Here is a 25,636-nt window from a genome sequence, read left to right on the forward strand (position 1 = left end):
ACTCATGAATCCAGTTTAAACAAGGCATAATCTTTAGATTATAACATAAAGCTTATAAACTCCTGTTTAGAAAAGGAAAACAAAATTTTGATAGTTCATAATAGATAATGCCTAGAATATAAACACTTTAAAACAAGTAGCACATTCTTATAATTTAAAAAGTCTAAGGTCATGAAGTAATAATAGTCAATTATGAAGCAAACCTCCATTGAAAGTTTGAGCATTTTTTTAGCAATATGAATTATCCTGATCAGTCCTCCCTCTCTCTTGCCTATTAATAATTATTAAGCATCTACAATGCATCAGGCCCTATTAGGCTCTAGATATTGAATGGTGAAGAAATAAGACAACTTTACAGTGATTTAGTGGGAACAGTAGATATTAATCAAACAAATGAAAACAGCAACTGTAATAACTACTAGGAAAGAGATAAGATACTAGGAAAGCCTCTATTAAAGAAACTTGAAGTTTTTTGGTCTACCTGAGAACTGCTTGAAATGCTTTGAATTTATTTAGTGCTCAAGTATTTCCCAAATATTACCTTTATTCTCGTTTGTTATGAAAAATCTCAAAGTAAATATAAAAAAAAAAAGTCTCTTATTTTAAGTCAAGGGTTCTTGCATGACTTTCTCATATCATCAAAGTCAGCATTCTCTTCTTTTATGCTCAAAGAAAGCTCTTAAAGGTTAAGCAGGAAAAAAAATGGTATCCCAGAACCTTAGTAAAAGGACTATTATTGGGGCCTAGCAATTATCTCTGAAGAAAATCTGGACCGGTTCAACAATTACTGGAAACCTGGTAAGTTGTACGGTTACATAGCATCCGTGTGGTCATCAGTTGCTCAGTAGGTAATATAACTAATAACTTGGGGACCAGGAAAAGTAACCCAGAATAGCATTGTACGGGTTTCAGTGATGCTGACATGCCTTGAACTCCACTCCCCATGACGACAAATGAGAAGCTATCCAGGAATGTGGAAGAGGAGATATGAAGTCTTTCCCATATCAAGAGACAATGTCTGGGAATGGCTACTGCTGACCTTGGATACTTGCATAAACATTATTTTATTTTATTTTTTTTAATTACCCATGGGCATGGCCAATGGATAGCTGCCAAACTTTTAAACTAAATGTCATGGTTCTGATAGAAAGGAGGAGAAAACATATACTCCTGCTATCTAAAAGGGTATCCTTGAAACACACAGTACCTGTATTCCATGGTTTTAATTTTATAGTAGTGATAAAACTCCTTTACTTAAAAATCTTCAACAATTCCTTTCTGAAAACAAAAACTCCTCGACATGTCAAGAGAAATCCTCTTGAATGTATTTTCTTTATTAACTTTCCCCTACTTTGATCTCAATAAGGCAAAACTTTTTAGTTCCTGCATTACAATGTATTTTTGTTTCTATACCTTTGTTCTTGTTTCCTTCTGAAATGTCCTTCTCCATCTTCTCCACTGGGCTAACTTTTACATGTCATTTAAGAATTCCTTAAATATTACACTCTCCAGAAAGCTTTTTTGGACTCTCTTAGGGTAGGATTCTGGAACATCTCTAGCACTATGATTTTTATTAGTTTCTTGATGAGTCTATCCTCCCAAGAATGTGAGCTCACTGAATCTCCTGCCCTTAGCACTGTGTCTGGCACATGGCAGATACTCAGTGAAGGTTTACCAGCTGAAGTAAGTAATTATTTTGTACCTTGTTGATAGCAGGATAACATCCTCTGGATGATTTCTGGTACTGGTATGCCTAGGTAGATGGACAGTTGATGGTAATCAAGGGAGATATTCTCAATGGGATTCTCCTTCACTTTCTCAATATCCTCTTGCTTCATCCCAAGGCGCAGAAGAATATCTGAAACTTTTTTCCAAATTGAATTGAATTGTGACTCAGTGAGACCATTCATCAAAATCTCACTAAGGAGGATATCCCTGTATTTGCACAGCCTCAAGATGTCTGCAGACTTAGAGAGATCAGAAGATGGTGGTTCCATATTCCAGCCTTTTTTGGGTGCAGGGAATACATTCAAATGTTTTATGAGAGCTAAGAGGAGGTACAAGTCAAACTGTTTGGACTGTGGTAGCTCCTTGTTTGGGGGATAAAGCAGATGCCATGCTCCACCCAAAGGGTGATTGGTCCAAAGATGGTTGTAGTAGGGTTCCAGCACATTCTTGTGTATAAGAAGCTCTTTTTTCAAAAGAGGGGGTGGCATAGCCTCATCAAATATTTGCCGGACAATGTCAGTACCAGAAATGATAATTATATGAAGCAGGTGATAGAAATAATTATAATCAAGTTTGAAGATAGGCATTTCATCTGAAAATGAATTTTGAGAAGTCAAACATTCCACATTAATGCTCTTTTTCTATGTGGTCTCTCGTATTACATCCTAAGCTCCTGTAGGACAGGGACTATTCCAAAAGAATGAAGTAGAATACAGTGCTTTGCCACAGCCAGTGCTCAACAAGCATGCTGCTGTCTAGCTGTCAAAAAATCCCAACAAAAAACAATATATTCCCAAGCAAAAGAAATCACAAAGACTAATCACCACAGAAGCCTTTCAACCATCCAGGGTTTTGTTCAAGTAAATGGCTCTGGCAACCAAATGGCATAAAAAATATTAGGCCTTTGAAAATTCTGAAGATTGTCAAGAATGGTAACTGCCAGTGTTTAATTATACTTTATTTAAGCAACTATATTTTATTTTAATCAGCACTGTCCAGTAGAACGTTCTGTGATAAAAATGTTTTAGATTTGGTCTACTAGCCACTGAACACCGGAAATGCTGCTTTTTTGACGAACTGAATTTGAATTATATCTCATTTTTCTTAATTTAAATAGCTGCATATGGCTAGTGGCTACCATATTAGACAATACAGAACTATTTCAAAAAACATAAAGTGACCTAATGCCTTACTCTTCAAAGTGTAGTCCACAGGCCAGCAGTGGCATCGCTACAGGAGCCTGTTAGAAATGCAGAATCTTAGCATCCCTCCCGCCACCGCCCCCAACCCAGAGCTACTGAATTGGCACCTACGTTGTAACAAAATCACCAGATGATTTAAATATATGTTAAAGTTTCAGACACACTGACCTCATGATGATGTTCTTACCCTCTCAAAAAATAAATGACTAAGTTTATTAAGTTTATTAAGATATTTCATCAGTAAAATGGAATAAAGCATGAGAATGAACTACTTTGTATTTTTCTGGCTTAATATCACTTCCGAAGGAGGAAAGTAGACTGAGGTGAATTAGAAAGTAATAAGAACTTGATATATGATGGTGTATTTTTTGTATGAATACCCAAATACATATTTATCATAAAATGCAGCTTTATTATTTTATCCTTCATGATTCTATGTTTCAAGAAATTTTAAAACTAATATTCTGGTTTGATATACTTGACATACACCATGGAGGCAAGCAAGGTTACAAAGCAAATGACCCAAGGAGCTTTCTCTCGGCAGCCAAATAAGACACTGGCTGGGATCAAGAATATTCATTTCCCCCTAGCAAGGACAACTGACACCAAACTATTCTTCCATGGGACTAGGAGCCCTAAAGTATCCAAGTGCTGAGTGGCTGGCATTTCTTAGCATGCTCCTAAACAACTGGCACCTAAGTTTAGACTACATGGCCTTAAGCCCAAAATCTTCATGCCTTCCATTTAGCTCTATTAACAGGGAATGCAACAGGAGAGGAGGCATTGGTAGGGAACACCTGCCGGAGTCCAATCTCAGTGTGTAGTCACAGCTATATACACCAGACCTAGCAGACTTCTCTACAGGATGCCAAGGTAATATAAGACCCATTTACCTGCTGATTTCTGTCCATGAATTCCAGCCTATGCCAAGTGATGCTTACTTAGTGTAAACCCAAGCCCAGTGAATGATAAACATAAACACATGGGTTGTTAATGGTATGATACTGTACAGAGCAAGTCAAAACTTTTAATACAGTTTTTAAGAGGAGGCATAGAAGAATAAAACAGTACCTTTTGTACTAAATTTTAAACTGATCTTCGGTCTTATATCAGTATCAGTGATTTCCAGAGACATTAACTTTTTATAACTGCAAGTAGAAAAAAATTAAGTTACAGTTAATACCAAAGTCAATCAAGATTTCTGGCATCAGCATGGCTAAGTAAGTGAGCACTTTCTTCTCCTGGAAAAACTTAAAAACAAAGAAGAAAAAGGAATGAACAAACAAAACCCACCAACAATGACAACCCCACACTGTCATTTCCATTGGAATTATGAGACAAACAGATCTGCTAGATTTATATCAAGAAAAAAAAAAAAATCATGGGACTAGCTTATTCGTAAAAAGGCTGTATGGCAGCAGAAACATTGTAAAAAAACCCAGCAAATCCGTAACTTCTTCCAGACCCCCCTCCAACATAAGATCTTTCTACCAATCACTATTCCAAGGAAATTCAACTCATTCAATGACTAGTGATTTAAAAAAGAAAAAAACAACAAAAAGGAGCAACAAAGAAACGAGCATAACAGCAATACAAATAACTAGGAAAAAATTAGGTTAAAAGTAGCAAAATTTATTAAATAGACAAAACACTAAGTAAATGTTGCCATAAAACAGATGAAAAACTTGAGACTTGGCACTGAGATGAAATCTCCCACAGAAAACAAACAAAAATGGGACAATACCACCACAGAATGTTTGTTTAATGAGGACAGAGATTTTGGTGATGCTTGTTGTTAACTGTTTTATCTCCAGCACCGTAACACTGCCAACCAACCACTACACTGGAAACATTTTTAACTCTTAACAGTATGAAGTACTGGTGAAGATACTGAGCAAAAGGGATTTTGGTGGTGGGAGTGTAAATTGGCAAAACCACTGTGGGAAACAGTTCAGCAAAATCTAGTAAAGTTGGAAGATATGGACAAATGGCCTACCAGTTCTACTCCTAGGTATAAATTCTGGAAAACTTTCTGCACATACACATCTGGAGACATGTCCAGCCATGTTCATCATAGCACTGTTTGTTACAGCCAGAATTCAGAAATAACCCATATATCTACCAGTGTAATTAAAGTAGTACAGCCTTACAATAAAATTATAGCAATGAATGGAAAAACTGTAAGAATACATCACACAAATAATATACAGGTAAGCATAAAAAACATAAGTATCAATAACTACAGCAAATTTATATGGACTACACATTCCAATTTAACAACAGACATTGTCAAGTTGGATATAAAGAAGCAAGACCTATGCTGTCTATAAAAACTCTCTTTAAATACAGACATATACAGGTTGAGGTAAATAAATGCAAACAGATATACCATGCATATATTAATCCAAAGAAGATAAAAATGACTAACAGGTACATGAAAAGATGCTCAACATCACTAATCATCCAGAAAATACAAATCAAAACTACAATGAGATATCACTTCACACCTGTTAAGATTAGCTATTATCACAAACACAAAAGATAATGAGTGTTGGCCAGGATAGGGAGAAACAGGAACCCCTTTGGTGGGAATGTAAACTGATACAGCCACTAGGGGAAACAGTATGGAGGGTTCTCAAAAAATTAAAAACAGAATTGATCCAGCAATCCCACTTTTGGGTATATATTATATATCCAAAGGAAATGAAGTTTCTAGCTTGAAGAGATACCCATATCCCCATGTTCACTGCAGTATTATTTACAATAGCCAAGACATGAAAACTATAAATGTCTAACATGGATGAATGGATAAACAAAATATGATTTACACACACACACACACACACACACACACACACACACACAGGAATACTATTCAGCTATAAAAAAGAAGGAAATCCAGCCATTAGTGACCACATGGATGAATCTGGAGAGCATTATGCTAAGTGAAATAAGCCAGATAGAGAAAGCCAAATACTATAGGATATCACATATATGTGGGAGCTAAAACCCCCCAAATTCACAAAAACAGGAAGTGAAATAGTGGTTGCCAGGGATGAGGGTATGGGGAAAATGAGTAAGGGAGTCAAAGGGTACAAACTGGGGATCCAATTCCAGTGTACAGCACAGTGACTATAGTTAACAATACTGTTTGTATACTCGAAAGTTGCTAAGAAAGATTTTTTTTTTTTTTTAAGATCTTATTGATTTATTCTAGGGAGACAGAGAGAGCATGCATGTGAGCAGGGGGAGAAGCAGAGGGAGAGGCAGAGAGAGAGAATCTCCAGCAGATTCCATGCTATGCACAGAGCCTGACATGGGCCTTGGTCTCATGACCCTGAGATCACAACCCCAGCCGAAACCAGGAGTCTGACGCTCGACTGACTGGAGCTACCCAGGCGCCCCAGAAAGTCGATCTTAAAAGTTCTCATCACAAACACACATGAAAAATGTTAACACATCCATCACCTCACACAGTTAACTAACCTTACTGTGGTAATCATTTCACAATACATATACGTGTATCAAATCATCACTTTGTATACCTTAAACTTATATAATGTTATATCTTTAAAAAGCTAGGAAAGCGGCACCTGGGTGACTCAGTTGGTTAAATGTCCAACTCTTGATTTCGTCTCAGGTCATTATCTCAGGGTCCTGGGATCAAGTCCTGTTTGGGCTCCGCACTCAGCAGGGAGTCGGCTTGAGATTTTCTCCCTCTCCCACTGCCTCTCCACCCAACCCTCCCTCTCCCCCCCACCCCGGGCTCATGCACACTCTAATAAATAAATCTTAAGTTTTTTTATTTTTAAGACTTATTATAGGGGAGGGCGCCTGGGTGGCTCAGTTGGTTAAGCGACTGCCTTCAGCTCAGGTCATGGTCCTGGAGTCCCGGGATCGAGTCCCACATCGGGCTCCCTGCTCAGTGGGGAGTCTGCTTCTCCCTCTGACCCTCCCCCCTCTTGTGCTCTCTCTCTCTCTCTCGCTCATTCTCTCTCTCTCAAATAAATTAAAAAAAAAAAAAAAAAAAAAAAAAGACTTATTATAGGGGAAAAAAACCAGCAGCAATATGGAAAAAATAAATAGATCATGACCAACTGTTATTTATCCCAGGAAAGTAAGGTTGGTGCCCAATCTGGTCTGATAACAGCATTTCAAAATAAGTGAATGTAATTCAGCATATTAACAAATTAAAGAATAAGAATAAAACCATATGATCATCTCAACGCATGCAGAGAAGCATTAATTCAATACCCATTCATGATCAAAATTTTCAGAAAAGCAGGAAAACAAAAGAATTTCTTCATCCTAAAAAAAGCTCAACTATAATCTACAGCTAACAACATACTAAATGGAAAAAAGTGGTCTTCTCTCTAAGATCTAGAAAAGGCAATGATGTCTACTCTCACCACTTGTGTTTAACATTGTACCAGAGGACCTAACCAGTGCAGTAAGTAAAGAAAAATAAACACAAAGTATATAAATTGGAAAAAAGAAATAAAGTTGTCTTCAGCCACAGATGATATGATCATCTGTAGAAAACCTCAAAGAATCTACAAAATGCTATTGGAATGATTAAATACCAAGTCACAGAATACATGTTCAGTATATACAATTCTATATAATAACTAGAAATTAAAATTTTAAAAATATCATTTGCAACAGCATAAAAAAACAAATAAATAGGGACAATCTGACAAAATATTTATGATACTGTACACAGAAAACTATACAACATTCCTGTGCAACATCAAAGAAGATATAATTAAATGAAATTATAGTCCATGTTCATGGATGGGAAGCCTCAATATTGTTAAGAGCAAATCATTCCTAAATTGATCTACAGAGTGAACATAATCCCAATCAAAATCCCAGCACAAAGTGTGAAAAATTTTATAAGGTATTTCTTAGATTTATTATAAAACAGCAAAGGATCTAGAACGGAAAAAAATAGTTTTGAGAAATAAGAACAAAGTTGAACTCACACCACCTAATTTCATAAGATAATACAAAGCCATAGTAATGAAGATAGTGTGGTATTGGTAAATGGACAGATAAATGAATGGAACACAAAAATGAGTTCAGAAGGACAATATATATAATCTATAGATTACATATATGTATATAGATGCGACAGAATGAACCTTGACCCTTACTGTCACACCATATGCAAAAATTAACTTGAAAATGGATTATAAATCTAAATGTAAAACCTAAAACTTTTTAAACTGTTAGAAAAAATATAGGAGAAAATCTTTTGATTTGGGGGTGGAAAAATTTTTCTTAAAAACACAAAAAACATTAAGCATAAAAGAAACATAAGACTTCACTGAAATTATTAATTTGTGCCTTTTGAAAGATAAGAAAATAAAGACATTCCATGGGCTAGGATAAAATATTTTTAAAATACATACTAGATAAAGAACTTTTATCTGGAATATACAAAGAAATCTTATAACTCAAAATAAGACAAACAATCCAATGAAAAAAATGGGCAAAAAATTAGAATAGATAATTCATCAAAGAAGATATATGGGTAGCAAACACATGAAAAGATATTCAACTTCATTAGTCATTAGGCAAATGCAAATTAAAACCACAATAATACACCACTACACACCTGCAGAGAAACTAGAACTCTCCAATATTGCTGGTGAGAATGGTAAAATGTACAGCTGCTTTGAAAACCATTTGGAAGTTAGTTTCTTTAACCTTAAACATATACCATATGACTCAGTACTCTTGCTGCTAGGAATTTGCACAAGAGAAATGAAAGCATATGTCTATACAAAGAGTATATATGTGAATATTTATAGCGGCTTTATTCATAATAGCCCAAACCAGAAACAACTCAAATGTCATCAACTGTTGAATGAATAAGTAAGTTGTGGTACATCTATACAATGGAAGACTACTCAGCAATAAACAAAAATAAACTAGTGATAGATGCAATAACATGGATGAATCTCAAAAGCATTATGCTAAGTGAAAAAGTTCAGATGCAAAAGACTTTCCTACTAAAGGACAGTAAAAAGAGATACTATCAGAAAAGATATTATATAAGTGGTTACCCAGGTATAGAGGTTGGGAGAGGGGAATGACTACAAAAGAGATTTGGGGGAAACTTTTGGGAAGATAAAAGTATTCTGTATCTTGATCATGGTAGTGGTTACCCAACTGTATACACAGAAACTCATTTAAATGTTTACTTCTAAAGAGTTAATTTTACTGTATATAAACTGTAGCTTGAAAAACCTGACCTATAAAAAGAACTTCAGTGTTTAGAAATGCATTTATAAATGGCACATTTATAAAGAAGAGCAAGAAAAGGATGACTGTGATGGTCGGGATAACAGTTACCTAGGGAGAAGATGAGGAGTTGGGGAGACAGGCACAGTGAGTGCTTCTGGAGTGCTGGCAAAATCCTATTAACTTGGGTGGGGATATGGGGCGCCTGGGTGGCTCAGTCCTTAAGCGTCTACCTTCGGCTCAGGTCATCATCCCAGGGTCCTGGGATAGAGCCCCACATCGGGCTCCCTGCTCCGCGGGAAGCCTGCTTCTCCCTCTCCCATTCCCCCTCCCCTGCTTGTATTCCCTCTCTCGCTGTGTCTCTCTCTGTCCAATAAATAAATAAAATCTTAAAAAAAAAAAAAACTTGGGTGGGGATACAAAGATGTTTGCTTTATGATAACTGTTAAACTCTGCATTTGTATTTTGTGAGCTTTTCCTTATATATATTTTAATAACAATAAAGCACCATCCTGTTATTCATTCATAAAACCCCATGAAGTAGCTCTTCCAGTTTGGGTACTGAGATCCGGTTACGAGAAGATTCTCCCACAGAAAACAACTAAAGAACCTGGGCGCAGCTCCCTGAGGCACTGGAGAGTAGAAAGAAAAGACCAACTCTGCTGAGAGAGTACATGCTCAGGGGAGAGGAGGAGAGGGCTGGATGAAATGTTGGTAAGTTCACCTATCTTGGAGCTTTTAGCCTGGGGCTAGGTATAGCCTGGTGGAAAACAAAAGTCTCCTCGACTGCAGGAACCAGAAAATTGAAGCCTGGGAACCATGGCTACTGAAGAGAGCGGGGGAACCCCAAAAGGGAAAGAGTCAGAGAAGAGATCCCCAATTGTTTCTAGCCAGACCTCTGACTGCCGAACCACACATGTATGGAACAGACTCAAAGCAGCTCAGGTGAAGGCAAAAGATCTGAACTGAGACTGGAACCACCACCCCCCAAAAAAAGAGTTCACAGTTCATATCCAAGTTAATTGACTGTCAAAATAAAAGTAACATACCCATTGCAGAATAATGGAATTCAGAACCTCTACATCTGTCAGATATTCACTGGGTACCAGCTATATGTCAGGCACCCATATGGCATTATGCTATGCACTAGGAATATACTAGTAAGCAAGATAAAGCGCTTGCCTTCAAGGAGATTACAGTCAAATGGAGAAGATAGCCAAGAAAGTATAATAAAACTTAGTACAGTTGACCTTTGAATTGAACATGGTTTGAACTTTACATGGATTTTTTTTTTTTTTTTTGGTAAATTCAGTATAAATGTATTTTCTCTTTCTTACAATTTTCTTAATAACATTTTCTTTTCTCTAGTTTTTTTTTAACAATACAGTATATAATACATATACAAAATATGTGTTAGTTGGCTGTTTATGCTATCAGTAAGGCTTCTAGTCAACAACAGGCTGTTAGTAGCCTGTTAAGTTTTGGGGGAGTCAAAAATTACATGCAAATTTTTGATTGTGGGGGGCAGGGAGGGTCAGCACCCCTAACCCCCATATTATTCCAGGATCAATAGTAAATTTTTTGATAGAAGAAGTAAAGGAAACATGTGATAGATACACCTAACCTAATGTAAGTAAGTCTTTCCAAAAATTTTAATCAGGCAAAGCCAAAGGAGTAGAGTATCCAAGCAAGGCCTAGAGGTCCAATAGATGGCATACCTAAGAATTAAAAGAAGCTTGGTATAGTTGGTGCATAAACAGTAAGAAAAGAATGACGAGAGAGGACACTAGTGAGTGCAGCAGGGACAAAGTCATCTAAAGAGCCAACCTAAGAAGTCTGAACTAAATTAAAAGCAATGAGAAGCCTCTGAAAGATTTTTAAACAGAGAAGTGATATAGTTCCATTTTCATTTTTGAGAAGTGTTCTTGATGGCTATGTAAACAACAGAAGTGAAGAAAGGTAAGGCTAAGAACAAAAGGGCCATTTAGAAGCGGTTTCAGAATTCCAAGTGAGAAATAATAACTTCATTTAGTTTAATGCAAATGTAGGGACAGAAGTAAGGAGGCATTTACAACATTTTTAAGAAGCTGAACTGACTGGACTTTAAAAAATTACAGAGCAGTGTTGGGAAGAAAGATTGCAAGTCCATTTGTGGGCATGCTGAACTACAGATATTTTTGGAAAAAAGAAGTGGAGCTATTTAGTACACCAATAATAGATCTAGATTTTAGGAGTGGAACCTGTGCTAGAGGTAAAGACTTGGGTTTTCATTAACTCATGAAGGAAAACTGATGTCTTAGATATCAATGCCATATTCCTGGTAGACTGAAAAATGGTAGAAATTTACAGAATCAAAGAATTAGGAGAATATTTTATATTGAAATTTCTAATTTCAATAGCAATAATGCTCTATACCTCTTTGAGTTCCCAGCTTATACTGTATCTTCCTCTGCAATATAGTTTTCTCATCCAAGAAATAAGAAAATTCTAATTGTCAGACAAACTTGGAGGCCTGGATGAGTTTTGAAAGCTAAGAGAAAGTTTTTATATCATAACAACCTGATTTAAATAACTTTAAGAAAAATATGTTTTGTTTTCAAGAAAGGATTATTTTCATACTTAAGGGAAAAGTATCCACCTAATTTACTCTTATTTACTTTAGAATTTAAATGTCTATAAAGTGGGGAGAGAGGGGGAAATAAATGTCAACCAAATACAATTTTTTCATACAGCTAATACTACCTTTAAACTTAATGGAGCTCCAACAAATGAACAGAAACAGAAAAAAGCAGCAAGTAAAAAATATATACATGCTCAGGAAAATGAATATTTTGTTTCAAGCTTACCTTGCTCCTAAATTTTCAATGGTTATATATTCATCCTTTCTCACAACTTCAAACTGCAAGTGATGGAAAAAAAATAGCCCTAAAGTAGTTCAATTTTCAAAATTCTTTAGTGTTACTTCTTAGCCTTAATATTAGAAAAAAGACAGTGAGAATGAAGCTATAGAGGTTTTAAAACAAGTAAAACAGAAGTAACAAGGTGAGCCATAAGCAATCCTAATCAAACAACAAACTAGAGTTGATCTGAAAAAGCAATCCTATTATATATCAGTATAGGATTTAAATGCTGAATCTGAAATACAAAAATATATATATGTAAAGAAAGAAATAATACATATTTCTAATTTTGGTCTATTTACTTATATACTGAAAATTCAACAAGTTATTTCATTAAATAAAAAAAATTAAGTGGATACCATTTGAGTATGTAACAGGTACAATATGTTCTACAGATATATTCATGGGAAGATGCTCACAGGCTAAAAAAAGTTCAGAAAGTCTAAAATTATTTTTAACCTTGGATGGCACAGAATTAGATTATCATTCTCAGTTTATGACAGACTTTCCTCATTGGTACAGCCATGGCCAGCTTTGTCTCTCTCCCTCCCTCCCCCGTGTGTCTTTATTTTTAATTTTTTTTTTTTTAATTCCTAAGGACCACATAAATAGTACTTTGGAGAAATCAAAGCAATAGGAAGGTCAGAGAGCTTAGTCATCATCAAAGAGAAAAAATATGACTAGAATACCATTATTATGATTCTCAAATCTGTTTGAAGTAAAAAATACCATTCCAGTGAAAGCAAACAAAAAAATAAGAAAAAGATACTCACCAAAATTTTAACAATTCCAGGTACATCACATTGTAGCATCCTTACCATGTCACCTGTACATCCTTCCTTCAAACATTTTTTCCCACTAAAGGTCTAAAATTATCAATAGAAAAAACAACCAACATTTGCATCAACATGGATGGAACTGGAGGAGATTATGCTAAGTGAAATAAGTCAAACAGAGAAAGACAATTATCATATGGTTTCACTTATTTGTGGAATATAAGGAATAGCATGGAGGACATTAGGAGAAGGAAGGGAAAAATGAAGGGGCGGGGGAATCAGGGTGAGACGAACCATGAGAGACTATGGACTCCGGGAATCAAACTGAGGGTTTTAGAAGGGAGGGGGTGGGGGGATGGGTGAGCCCAGTGATGGGTATTAAGGAGGGCACGTATTGCATGGAGCGCTATAGGCAAACAATGAATCATGGAACACTACATCAAAAACTAATGATGTACTGTATGGTAACTAACATAATAAAAAAAAAATCATAAAAAAAATACTAATAGAAAAAATATAAAAATAGAAATAGAAAAAAAATCACTAATGTGCAAATCTGATTAAAGTTAAAAGCAGATGTTGCTAGATGGTAAAACAAAAGATGTGGATAAACATTTGAGAGTTAGCTGTTTAAAGACAGTCCATTTCATGTATCAATGGATTTCCTATTTAAAATGCATGATCAGGGGCGCCTGGGTGGCTCAGCCAGTTAAGCGTCTGCCTTCGGCTCAGGTCATGATCCCAGGGTCCTGGGATCAAGCCCCGCATTGGGCTCCCTGCTCCGCAGGAAGCCTGCTTCTCCCTCTCCCACTCCCCCTGCTCGTGTTCCCTCTCTCGCTGTGTCTCTCTCTGTCAAATAAATAAATAAAATCTTTAAAAAAAAAAATAAAATAAAATGCATGATCACACTTTTCTGTCTCATCATTTCTATTTCAAAGTCTTCAAGTACCAAAAAACAGCCTAAAATGTATTCACTGCCCCTAGGGAAAGCAACTTCAAGTGAAATGTACTGATTAAGCAAGTGTAAAAAGGAATACTGAATATCCACCAGATATATGAGGATTCCAGGGAAAAGAATAAAAATGTTGACTCCTTTCTCTGGTTCTGAACTTGCTATTTCCCCTGGTTAAGTTATTTAGTTTTCTTGTACTTCTTTTTCTGAGGTTGAGCTATATTGATTGCCCTAACAATCAAAGAAAGTGAAAAGTATTCATATGTTGCTTAAAAAAATGAATTAACAATACTTCACACAATGATTTTTAGTGTACAATGCAAGTTCACGTTTTATCTAGTAATCCTCACAATCTTAAGAAGTAGGTAGTACTATTCTCACTTTATGGTTTAGAAAACTGAGTCTCTGAATGATTAAATCACCAGCCTAATGTAAAAAAAAAAAAAAGTAAGTGGCTCAATCTGGACTTGAACCCAGATCACCCAACTCTATATACAGTGCTCTTTCTACTATGCCACAATTGCTTTATAAAGGTTTTCTGTTGTCTGCACAATATAAGCACTCTAGAACCAAACAGTATAAACCCAACTTATGGCCATTAGCTCACTAAAGAGTAATCAATATAGAATTGGGCTTTGGATTTCTACTTTCATAAGAATTTAATTTAGTTATATTACTTTAGGTAAATATAAATAATTACAAATATATGATTGAAGACTATAAACTTTATTATTTTTCTCTATCCCTTAAAGAAGAAACTATCCTAAAATTGTATATGTCCTTTCCATTTTTTTGTTTAGCAATTATATTCTTTGATTTTATGTCTTTTATGTGAATACACACAATATTTCTATTTTTTTAAATTTTTCTTTTTTTTTTAATCAGAGTGTGTGAGCACAAGCAGGGGTAGTGTCAGGCAGAGGGAGAAGCAGACTCCCTGCCAAGCAAGGAGTCCGATGTGGGACTCAATTCCAGGACCTTAGGATCATGACCTAAGCCAAAGACAGCCACTTAACTCACTCAGCCACTCAAGCATCCCACAATATTTCTATTTTTAAGAGCATAAACTTCTAAAAGGAAGGGAACAAATTGACAGAAATTACTAACCAAAGCAACTAGCAGAGTATCCCCTGCAAAGATGTGTTTAATAAATGGTGATGATGAACAAAGAATAATGAGGAGAAGAGCATCAGAGACATTAGGGAAAGAAAAATAGAGTGAGAAAAAAAGCAGAGGATGTGAACAGGAAGAAATGGGATGGATAAAGGAAGAAATCCTGTAAAGTTTTGAAGGAAAAACAAATACCTGATCGTTTTCACCTGGATATTTTAAATTCTTGAACTTTTTCCAACAAATTTTATGGAAATAAACACAGCAGCTTTTACTGCACATTAATTGAAAAAATCCCTGGAAAAGACAAAAGTAAGCTGTTGATATGGAAATAATAATTCATGTAGGTATAGAAAATACTACTGTAAGTCTCATTCATTCATTCATTCACTTATTTAGACATGAACACCTTAAGTGACTTTCAAAATTATGCTGTAACTAGGTGAGTTTTACATGGCATTCAAAATTTATCAACAGATCATTAGTAATCAAAGAACTTTATAAGTCATTTTTCATAGGTCCATTTTTTACATCACTAAAGACAGAAGCATTAGGACAAAAAGAAAAGGCAGTGATGGGAATAAGTCAATGTAATATTTTCCATATACTGACACATATACTGTTGTTCTGATACAACAAAATATCAGAAATTTGGTGAGTGACCTTTTTAGAGGAATATGTTATCTACCCCTCTTCACCTCCATTTTTACATTTCTCTTTTCCTCCAGCTCCAATTCCATACCATTTTCCCCTGGCATCTCTGTTAACAATCATTAGACCTGATTTGCAATATTAATAACAGCTACTGTATTATCCCAAGGTATAAATTTCTAGTCCTTCCCAGTATGTACTCCCTGGGAACTACAGTCCTGCTTCCTTTAAATAGGTAAACTACTTGGAAGACAAAGATCTAAACTTTGTGGCCAGGACCTGCTGCTGCTATATGCTGTCCATGTGACTGGAACCCTGGAAGCCTTCCTGGGAAACCTTAGGACCATACCACCATGTCACCTAAACCAGACCCAACTTGCCCCCACCCTAAGCACCCCACTTCACCAGGCTCACTTCCCAATACCTGTGTTACTCTAATGAATACATTTTGGATTTTTCCCCCCACCACTCAATGTATACATCATGCCTTGCAACTGGATTTCCATTATATGAAAGAAGTGGTGTCAAATTGACACTGATGGTCACATCTCATCCTATCTTGTGATTTCGCACAGCCTTATTCTGATATAGCCAGAGACAACTAGATTTGATGTACTTTGCTGAATTTCTTCAAATCCAGGCTGGTTTCATTTTGCTTGCCCAAGACCCATTCAACAGATAACGATCACTTACTTAGTAACAGAATTCTTGAAGAGTAACAACCTTTCTCCTTAGTAAAATGCTAATATTCTCAACCTATAACATTTCAAACTATAAAGAATATTTTACATAATTTTTACTGTTATGATTGCAGGGACATTAACTATAACTACAGAGACATGTGAATATTACAAAATCCCTAGCAAAATCGATTCATTTTTTATTGACTCACAGGATATATGTAATTCCTGCTCACTATGAATCTAAGTTCTTTGAGATACTCAGTTTTTTTTAAAGATTTATTTATTTGAGACAGAGGTGGAGAGAGTGCAGGTTCACACTCAAGCAGGGGGAGGGGCAGAGGGACAGAAAGGCAGAGAGAGAATCTCCAGCAGACTCCCCGCCACTATCTATTCGGCTTCAAGCCAGAAATCTTAAAGTCATCTATTGCATAATGGATTCCATCACCCTTTGCATGCAATACATCATCAAGTAATTGTTGCGCCTTTTCCATGATGACCTGAGCTGAAATCAAGAGTTGGATGCTTAACCAACTGAGCCATGCAGGCACCCCGAGATATTCAACTTCTTAACTGCATTACTACTATAATTAAACTAAGAGCTCTTTTTATTTTTTTTAAAGATTTATTTATTTATTTATTTGACAGAGAGAGAGACAGAGAGAGAGAGAGCACAAGCAGGGGAAGCAGCAAGCAGAGGGAGAGGGAGAAGCAGGCTCCCCGCTGAGCAGGGAGCCCAATGCGGGGCTCTATCCCAGGACCCTGGGATCATGACCTGAGCCAAAGGCAGCCGCTTAACCGACTGAACCACCCAGGCACCCCTAAGTACTCTTTTTAAACAATATTTTGATGCATGATGACAGTAATTTTTATCTAAGTTTAATTTTATAATTTCATTTTTAAAAATACTTAAATTTATATTACCTTGTAATTGGTGTTCTTTAAAATGTCAGCTTCACAAGATCGTTCACAATCTAGATAACTGCAAATAGTCTGCTTCATTATATTATTTTCTGTTGTCTTGATAAAATCATTAAGAAGATCCTAGATTTTAAAAATTAAAAAAATCTCATGAATTATTAGTAACAAGACGCCAACACTTCCAATATTTTACCTTAAATAATATGTCCATTTTATTATCTCCCGTTTTGAAGGCATTGTATGTTTTTTAAAATAAAAAAACAGTAATAGAACATATTTTCCTCATTCAAAGTAAACAATATATGGGAAGGCCCTAAATTAGAAATACTGGGTTTATTACTGAACATAAACATGGAGAAAGGAAAAAAGTCTATGTCTGAAGCTGTACCTCTCTTCACCATCCCAACTCATAGCATAACACCTGGCATGTTCCTATTAAAAACTACTTCCTATTAAAAACTATCATACACACACACACACACATCACGGGAGCCCAGGAGGATCTGCTAGAACTGGTCCCCAAAACACCATATTGGCAGTGGGATTCCTGGAGTGGTGCAATATGCCACTCACTGCCATTATGGATAGACGTAGCATACAGAAATATGCTTCCAATGTTCAGAGTTATAACTTGGAATGCAATTACCTATTTTCAAATGCTGATTAAACGTAGGTGAAACACATTATGAACTCTATGTTAAGCAGGTCCTTAGACCAGGTCCTTAAAACTTATCCCTTAGAAAGAGAGTATTACAAGATTTCAAATAGTATTTCTAATATACTGAGAATATACAACATGACAAATAAGCTCCTATAGACTGTTTGATAAATCTAGTCACCATTCATAACATTCCTTTGATGGCATTCAGAATTTTAAATTGATAGCTGATACTGAAGAACAAAGATGTTTTGACCAAGTCAACTAAAATGTTTTAAATATCAAGATAAGAGAGAAAGGCATTTAAGGACCTGTCATATGAAGGTAGTATATTCTGTCAGCATAGCCAATAGCCAAGTGGAAATGCAGAAAAAAGAAATAGGCTCACAGAATGTATATAACTACTGCAGTTTCACAGATCTCAAACTTAATAGTTCAATACTGATCTACTGACACACCCACCAAATATATGCCACATATATACATAAGCCTATATGCAGCTATATGAGTATATTTATCTGTGTTCTCCATTTTCTCTACCCTGCCCCTTGTCTTCTTTAGAACACTAACTACAATTTGTAACTATTAGTTTTTTTTTTTTTTCCTTTTTTAATTCTTTTGTTCCTTGTTCTTTACTCCTTATGTCTTGCCTCTAGTTTTTGGCATTCATTCATTCAACATATTTACTGAGTGCCTGTTATAAGCCAGGTTGTTATGAAAGTTAAGGGATGTTATGGATGTTAAGGAGAAAGCAGTAAACTTAGCAGGTCCATGGGACTTACACCAATATCATCTACCACTATCTATTCAGCTCCAAGCCAGAAATCTTAAAGTCATCTATGGCATAAGGGATTCCAACACCCTTTGCACGCAATACATCATCAAGTAATTGTTGCGTCTTTTCCCAAAATACATTGCAAATTCTTCCATTTCTATCTCCATTGCTAACACTCTGTTTTACCTAGATTATTAGCTGTAATAGCTGTCTAACTGGTGCCCCCCTTCCCCACCTACTCTGCTCCAAGGTATTCTCTATACAGAAGCAAAAAATGTTAGTTCCTTGCTTAAAACCCTTCAATGGCTTCCCACAGTACCTAAAATAAAGTCTTAACCCTTACCATGGACGGACTGCAAGGTTCTGCAGAACGTGCAGAATCTAAATTCAGTGTATCTAGCCATCTCTTTGAATTCATCTCTAGCTTGCTCATTATAAAATTCATATGGTTTTATTTTTTCAGTTCTTCAAACTTGTGTGTCAAGGCCTAAGGGCTTTCCCACACTCTTTTCCATTTACCTAGAATACTCTTCCCCAAGTCTTTACAGAGCTAGTTCTATTCTCAACCTTCTGGTTCCCACTTAAATATCACCTCCCAGAGAGGCACACATGCATATGTGCATCTATACATATAGATAGGTATATACAGGTATATGAGATACAGTGTGTATCTGTTCCCTATTTCTCATTTTATTATAATTTGATTATATCATTCCAGTGTTTAAAAGTCTTCAGGGGTTTCATATTAACTTCAAGAAAGGGTCTGAACCCCATACTTGGCTTATATAAGGCCTTCCAGGATCTGGCTGACATTTACCTCTGATATATTATGCATTCATGAAACAAAAACAGACTGTCATTTAAAAAAAAGGAACATTCGTAACAACAGAAACTCTTGGTAGATAACAGCTGAAATAATCATTAAAATTAAAAATTCAATAAAAGGATAGGAACAAGGGTAATGTTAAAAATAACCATATGAAAGGACACTACCCTGCTATATCCCCCCACAGGATGAGTTTATCTAAGGGGATATATGAAGATAGGAGCAAATGGGGCAGGGTAGGCCTTTGGTAGAACTCACCTAGGATAAAGGGGTACAGGCCAGCCCTCTAAATGCCCTAAAGAAACTAATCACAATGTCTGGGAAGCAAAACTTTTGGTGGGGTACCAGGCACCAATCATAACAGATTAAGAACATGCTGGCCTACAGCCACAACAGGGTCACTGAAGCACTCTGCCCTACCAGACATTAAACCTTTATTGTATTTTAAAGAAGTACAGGGAGGGAGGGCTGGTGGAAAGTCCAAAGCAGCTGGAATGGTGGCTGGGTGCCCAAGAAACCCATGGCAGCAACTGTTTTTGAAATAGTACATAAATATTTTAACATTATAACAACTAATATGATAGCACTAGTGTGCACTGGTTGATTATCAGGCCTACGCAGAAAGTTACAGTTGAGAAAAATCTCCTAGAAAATAAAACAAAAAGATAAAATGTAATAAATAGGGGAAAAAACAAGAAAATCATAGATTTAGTCAAAGATATCAAGTATCTGAATAACAAACATTTCATAAATAAAATGAAAAAATCTAATAAATTTTTTGAATGTCCCAGAACATTTTCAAAACAGCTCAGAACACTAGGGAACACAGAATATCCTAAAAACTCCCAGAAAGAAAAAAAAAAATAAAACAGGTTATAAGCAAAAGATTGAGAATCAGAACATCAGATTTCTCAAAAGTAATACTGGAAGCAAGGAGATAACAGACACTCTGAAAACATGAAGGAAAATAATTTACAACCTACAATTCTATGCCCAGGCAAGACATAAATAAAGTGTGCAAAAAATAAATTATTTTGAAGACTTGAAAGGTCTCAAAAAATTTACCTCCCAGTCATACCCTTCTCTAAGAAGCTGCTGAATGAGTTGTAACACCAGAACAAGGAGTAAACCTAAAATAGAAAAACTTGAGATCTAAGAAACAGAGGATTCTACATAGAAGTGAAGGTTAATCCAAGGAATAAAAGAAAACCCTAAAGCAAATTTAATAAAAATGTATAACTATTGGTAGGATGGGGAAAGAGAAGCTTATGTATAAAGGGGATGTATAAGAGAGCTAATAAACCCTCCTCATCTGCCACAGTGGGAAGTCAAAAGATAATATCTAAAATGGAGAAATATTATAAAAAGCAGTACACATCTTTTCAAAAGATACAGATATATCAAAGAAATATGCCTAGAGAGCTGGAAGAAGGTGTCTCTAGTTAGGAACTACAATCAGAGATGATGGACCACAGACTGTTAATGTTAAGTCTTTTAATATTATTTAACAAACTTTAATATTATTTAACAAACTATTATTTTGCTGGAAACAAAAATTCACTAAAAATGTTTGGATAATAAAGAAAAATATTTTAAAAGGAGGAGGAAAAAGAGAAAACTAAGACCAAGTAGGGACTGCTTTAGGCAAGCACAAAAGTTTAATGTTAAAAATAATATATAAAATCATTATTAAGTCTAGGTTTAAAGTCATGTGATTTTCCTGACAAATGCCAAAGTGTTTGCTTATTCTACTGATTACTGAGAGAGCTATGTTAAAATAGTACTCTGTGATTGAAGAGTTTTCTATCTCTCCTTCTAGTGTTACCAGTTTTTGTCCCATATATTTTGAAGCTATATTTTTAGGTTTATACAATTTGAGTTGCTATAGCTTCCAAGAAAACCGAATTTTGTATTTTTTCAAAACATCTGCTTTGAGGAATGGATTTGGCTTTCAACTCAGCCAATATATAAGGATCTAGAAAGGTTTAAAGTAAAAGTCTGGAAAGAGATCATTCAAACACTACGAGAAACCTACTTTAGCTATTTTCATACTAAACTAATTAAAAAGTTACTTTAATATGGCTTAAAAGATGGATAAAAATTACCGCAAAATTAAGAATACCAAGAAGGTGTGAGGAAATGGAAACTCTCATACTTCATCTTAAGAATACAAACTGGTGGGGTGCCTGGTTGGCTCAGTCGGTTAAGCATCTGACTCTTGATTTCGGGTCTAGTCATGATCTCAGGGTCATGAGATCAAGCCCCGAGCCCCATGTGAGACTCCTTGCTCAGTGCAAAGTCTGCTTGAGATTCTCTCCCTCTCCCTTTGCCCCTCCCCCAGGTCATACGTGCACACGCATGTGTGCCCTCTTTCTCCCTCTAAAAAAAAAAGAAAAAAAGAACACAAACTGGTACAAACTTTGAAAAGAAATATGAAGATATATATCAACAACTTTACAAATGTGTAAATACTTGATTCACAATTCCACCTTTAGAAATTTGTCCTATTGGAATTATGTGGGAAATGCACAAAGATCACTTTACATAATAGTGAAAAACTGGAATGTTTAGGATAAACTAAATGTTCAATAGCAGGAAACTGGTTACACAAATTAAAGCACAGTTACATGATGAACCATGAAAAAAAATCATACTGTACAATAACCTAACTACCGGGAAATTCACAGTATGTATTTCCAAACTACACATCAATGTGCATAACATCATTCCAATTTACTAAAAATAAAAGGTACAAGTGTTTATACATGTGTGTCTGGAAAGACATAAATGAAAATACTAATAGTTTCTCCATTTGAATATGGATGATTTTATCTTTGAGCACTTTTATATCTTTCAAGTTTTCTGAAATAAGTTTTTCAAGTTATCTTAGTACTTTTTAAATTTAAATCAACAACAAAATAATGGTAAATATAATTAGTAAAAAGAATTAACTATTACATTTAGCTCTAGCCATGTGAAGTACTGGACTAGTATAGCCTTTTTTTTTTTATTCTTATGTTAATCCCCATACATTACATCATTAGTTTTAAAGATTTTTTTTTTTTTTATTTATTTGACAGAGAGAGACACAGCAAGAGAGGGAACACAAGCAGGGGGAGTGGGAGAGGGAGAAGCAGGCTCCCCGCAGAGCAGGGAGCCCGATGCGGGACCCGATCCCAGGACTCTGGGATCATGACCTGAGCTGAAGGCAGTCGCTTAACCAACTGAGCCACCCAGGCGCCCTACATCATTAGTTTTAGATGAAGTGTTCCATGATTCATTGTGCATAACACCCAGTGCTCCATGCAGAATGTGCCCTCCTCAATACCCACCACCATGCTAACCCATCCTCCCACCCCCCCTCCCCTCTAGAACCCTCAGTTTGTTTTTCAGAGTCCATCGTCTCTCATGGTTCGTCTACCCCTCCGATTTCCCCTGCTGGACTAGTATAGCTTTTAATCTTGTTTGTATATATTAACAAATCTTGTTATTTGCTAACCCAGCCACCTCACTTCTCTCCGTGCTGAATCTTACATTCTGCACTAGGTAATGGAATCAATGTTGTTTCTTATATAAAAAGCTAATTTCCAACAAAAGAATGTGCTTGCTATAGAATATGACAAAGTTAGAACAGACCACACTTCATCAAAAATGATTCTGATTAGTCACAGATGAAATGTTCTTAAACAATTTCTTACTTTAAAAGTTGTAGGTAAATCTTCATCTTCTGTAGGATCTATGTCAAACCAATGATCATTTGTATCTCCTATTTCTTGTAAGCTTTTATGAAATTCTAGCAGTCCTCCATTATATCTGCAAGGCATTTTAAAATAAGGTTAGTTTGAAAGGGACTCTAACTAGATAGTTTACCAGTAAGACAATAAGCAACCCCTTTTTTTTTTTTTTTTTGTGGTAAGTAGGGTGGTGATAACCTCTGGCATGCTATAGAAATACAAATGCTAGGACTCTCACCTGTGGTAGATTGGGATGAAATACAGGTGGAAGGGGAGGCAATAGATTATGTAGTAGCTCAAGCTTGAACAGTATGGGGGCCATGGTAATTAAAGGGATTGTAGAGTTGGTTGGCTTTTGTCTACTGTCTTGGAAGCCTTGAAGAAAGAGAATGACAGGCACAGGTCAGCCAACTGTTGACTCAGGGCACACTGTGAAAGACAGAGGACTCTATGGCAGCATTTAAAAAGGCTCTCATCTCCTACAGTCATAAAGATAATCTGTACTGAAAAATCAGGCCAGATTTAATCACAAGGTGAAACAAACTGCAAAAGAGACCAAATGCACCTCCTTGACAGGACTATTACCAATTCAGGACACTCTGTGAAAGCTAAAAGGTCTCTATGGTAACATTTTAAAAAACCTTTATCAAGACTAATCTTGTAAGGGCAGACTGTGCTGAAAATGAGGCCCAGTATTTAATCACAAGGGTAGAACAACAGCAGAGACTAAAAGCACTGCCTCAGCATGACTGTTATGCTAGAATCAGGGCTTTGATAGGAAACAAGTAGACCCTGAGATCTGAAATGGGGACATTTAAATGAAACCTCTAAATTGTCCTGAACCCTCTGGCTGACAAGGACCCCTTTTTTTTGCTAGAGGAGTACAGAATCCCTTTACTGACCAAGCCAAAATATCATCTAAGGTGTATATATCAAAAGATGATGCCCTTCCTTCCAAGATCCTCTCCTATCTCTTCTCATTGCTCACAGACCAATAACTCTAGGATCGGGTATAAGCAGAGCCCAAGTGGGAAAATAGAGTCCCTGCCCCTAAAGGAAAAGCTGATTCACCACAAGAACTGCAGAACTTGAGAAGTATATACTGGCAGGAACACATGTGGGAGTGGATCTTAAGAGTGCCAAACCAACACACAGACACAGCTGCATAGGGAAGTGTATGCTGATATGGGATGACTCCTCCATAGTTCAAGATTTACTTTCCTAGCAAGGACACCTGAGCCACCTGAGCCAACATGCTGCTGAGGCTACGTCAAGCTTGGATCCAACAATGGCTTACAGTAATTGAGGTGGAGATGCTGGAAATTTTTTGGCAAGGTATTGAAGAAAGCTCAGGGAGATAAGGATGTTAGAATGGACTTCCTACACAAGACCAAAGAAGCCACCACTAGACAAGGCTCCCTGGAAAGGCCCAGAAGACACTCCATCCATTAAAGCAGTTAAGAAATACACAGTGAGAAAGGCACCAGTGTCTTTGAGCAGCTCAGTGGTAACTGTTCTCTGTAGGCCAAGGATGAAAGTAAATGATGCTATCATGTGACTGGGCTTTCTGGTATCAGTGATACGGAAAACAGATTCTCTCCAATGCCCAACGGTAAAGAGACTAAAGAGTAGTTCACACATCTGAGGGAAGGACAGCAGTATACATTCTTTGTCTTGTCTCACAGCTATGTGAATTCTCTTTACGATATAGACTAAAGAGATTCTGACCATCCTGAAATTCTGCAAAACATCACACTGGCCCACTATATTGATGACATCATGCTAGTAAATGGGAAGCAGGAAGTCTTCTGGGTAAAACAAGTAAAAAACAAGCATGCCAGAGGATAGAAGATAAACCTTACAAGAGAATCAGGTAACTCCCACAGAGGTGACTCTTTTAGGAATCCCATGGTTGGGCCCAGCAGTAATCTTGCATAAGGATTGGCACAGCTGCCAAATTCATCTTTCAAAAGTCTCAGCCACACATTATTTCCTCAGGAAGACTTCTGATTCCCAGAACTGGACTGGGTATCCAGTGAAGACTATTTAATTATTTATTGCATTTTCCTTCATAGCTCTTTATCATATTTCATAATTATTTGTGTAACTGATTATTTGATTAAGGTCTATAAACTTCACTATACTATCAGTTACATGAAGACAGGAACTGTCTATTTTGCAAACTATCATATCCCCAACACTTAGCACACACAATCTCTAGAATATACTACATTCTTAGCAAATAAAATCAATAAATTATGCTACAAAAGCTAAGGATCTCCATATAGGAAGTAAATAGATAGTCTGCACAATTTCACTAAATGTGTAATCCCCAGTATTTCCCAAACCCAGCACCTGGACCCTTTCAATGCTTTAGAAGCTCATTTATACCTTAAACATCTATTCCCACTGGTGACAGTATTAATAACTATAACCATCATTTATTTATTAAACCTAGCATTTTTGTGTTCTGA

The 25,636-nt window shown here is 36.2% G+C and overlaps 1 protein-coding gene across 18 annotated transcripts in view; it reads right to left on the minus strand.

The window, feature by feature from the left end:
• DZIP3 (DAZ interacting zinc finger protein 3) overlaps window positions 1-25,636 on the minus strand; it is a 97,568-nt gene that overhangs the window by 40,383 nt on the left and 31,549 nt on the right. For 14 of the 18 annotated variants that reach the window (XM_081797398.1, XM_081797361.1, XM_081797397.1 and 11 more), the window contains 7 exons: window positions 23,127-23,241; window positions 17,173-17,292; window positions 15,113-15,214; window positions 12,853-12,945; window positions 12,026-12,078; window positions 4,002-4,078; window positions 1,703-2,320 (listed from right to left, as the gene is read on the minus strand). In XM_081797398.1, coding sequence (XP_081653524.1) covers window positions 1,703-2,320; window positions 4,002-4,078; window positions 12,026-12,078; window positions 12,853-12,945; window positions 15,113-15,214; window positions 17,173-17,292; window positions 23,127-23,241 — 1,178 coding nt within the window. Of the gene's footprint in view, window positions 1-1,702; window positions 2,321-4,001; window positions 4,079-12,025; window positions 12,079-12,852; window positions 12,946-15,112; window positions 15,215-17,172; window positions 17,293-23,126; window positions 23,242-23,400; window positions 23,533-25,636 lie in introns of those variants that run through there. The other 4 variants (XM_081797410.1, XM_081797404.1, XM_081797399.1 and 1 more) reach the window with 4 other exon arrangements.

This window comes from Leptonychotes weddellii, chromosome 1 (genome assembly GCF_054177405.1).
Source record: "Leptonychotes weddellii isolate Sample4059 chromosome 1, ASM5417740v2, whole genome shotgun sequence".
In the NCBI taxonomy this organism is placed as follows: Eukaryota; Metazoa; Chordata; class Mammalia; order Carnivora; family Phocidae; genus Leptonychotes; species Leptonychotes weddellii.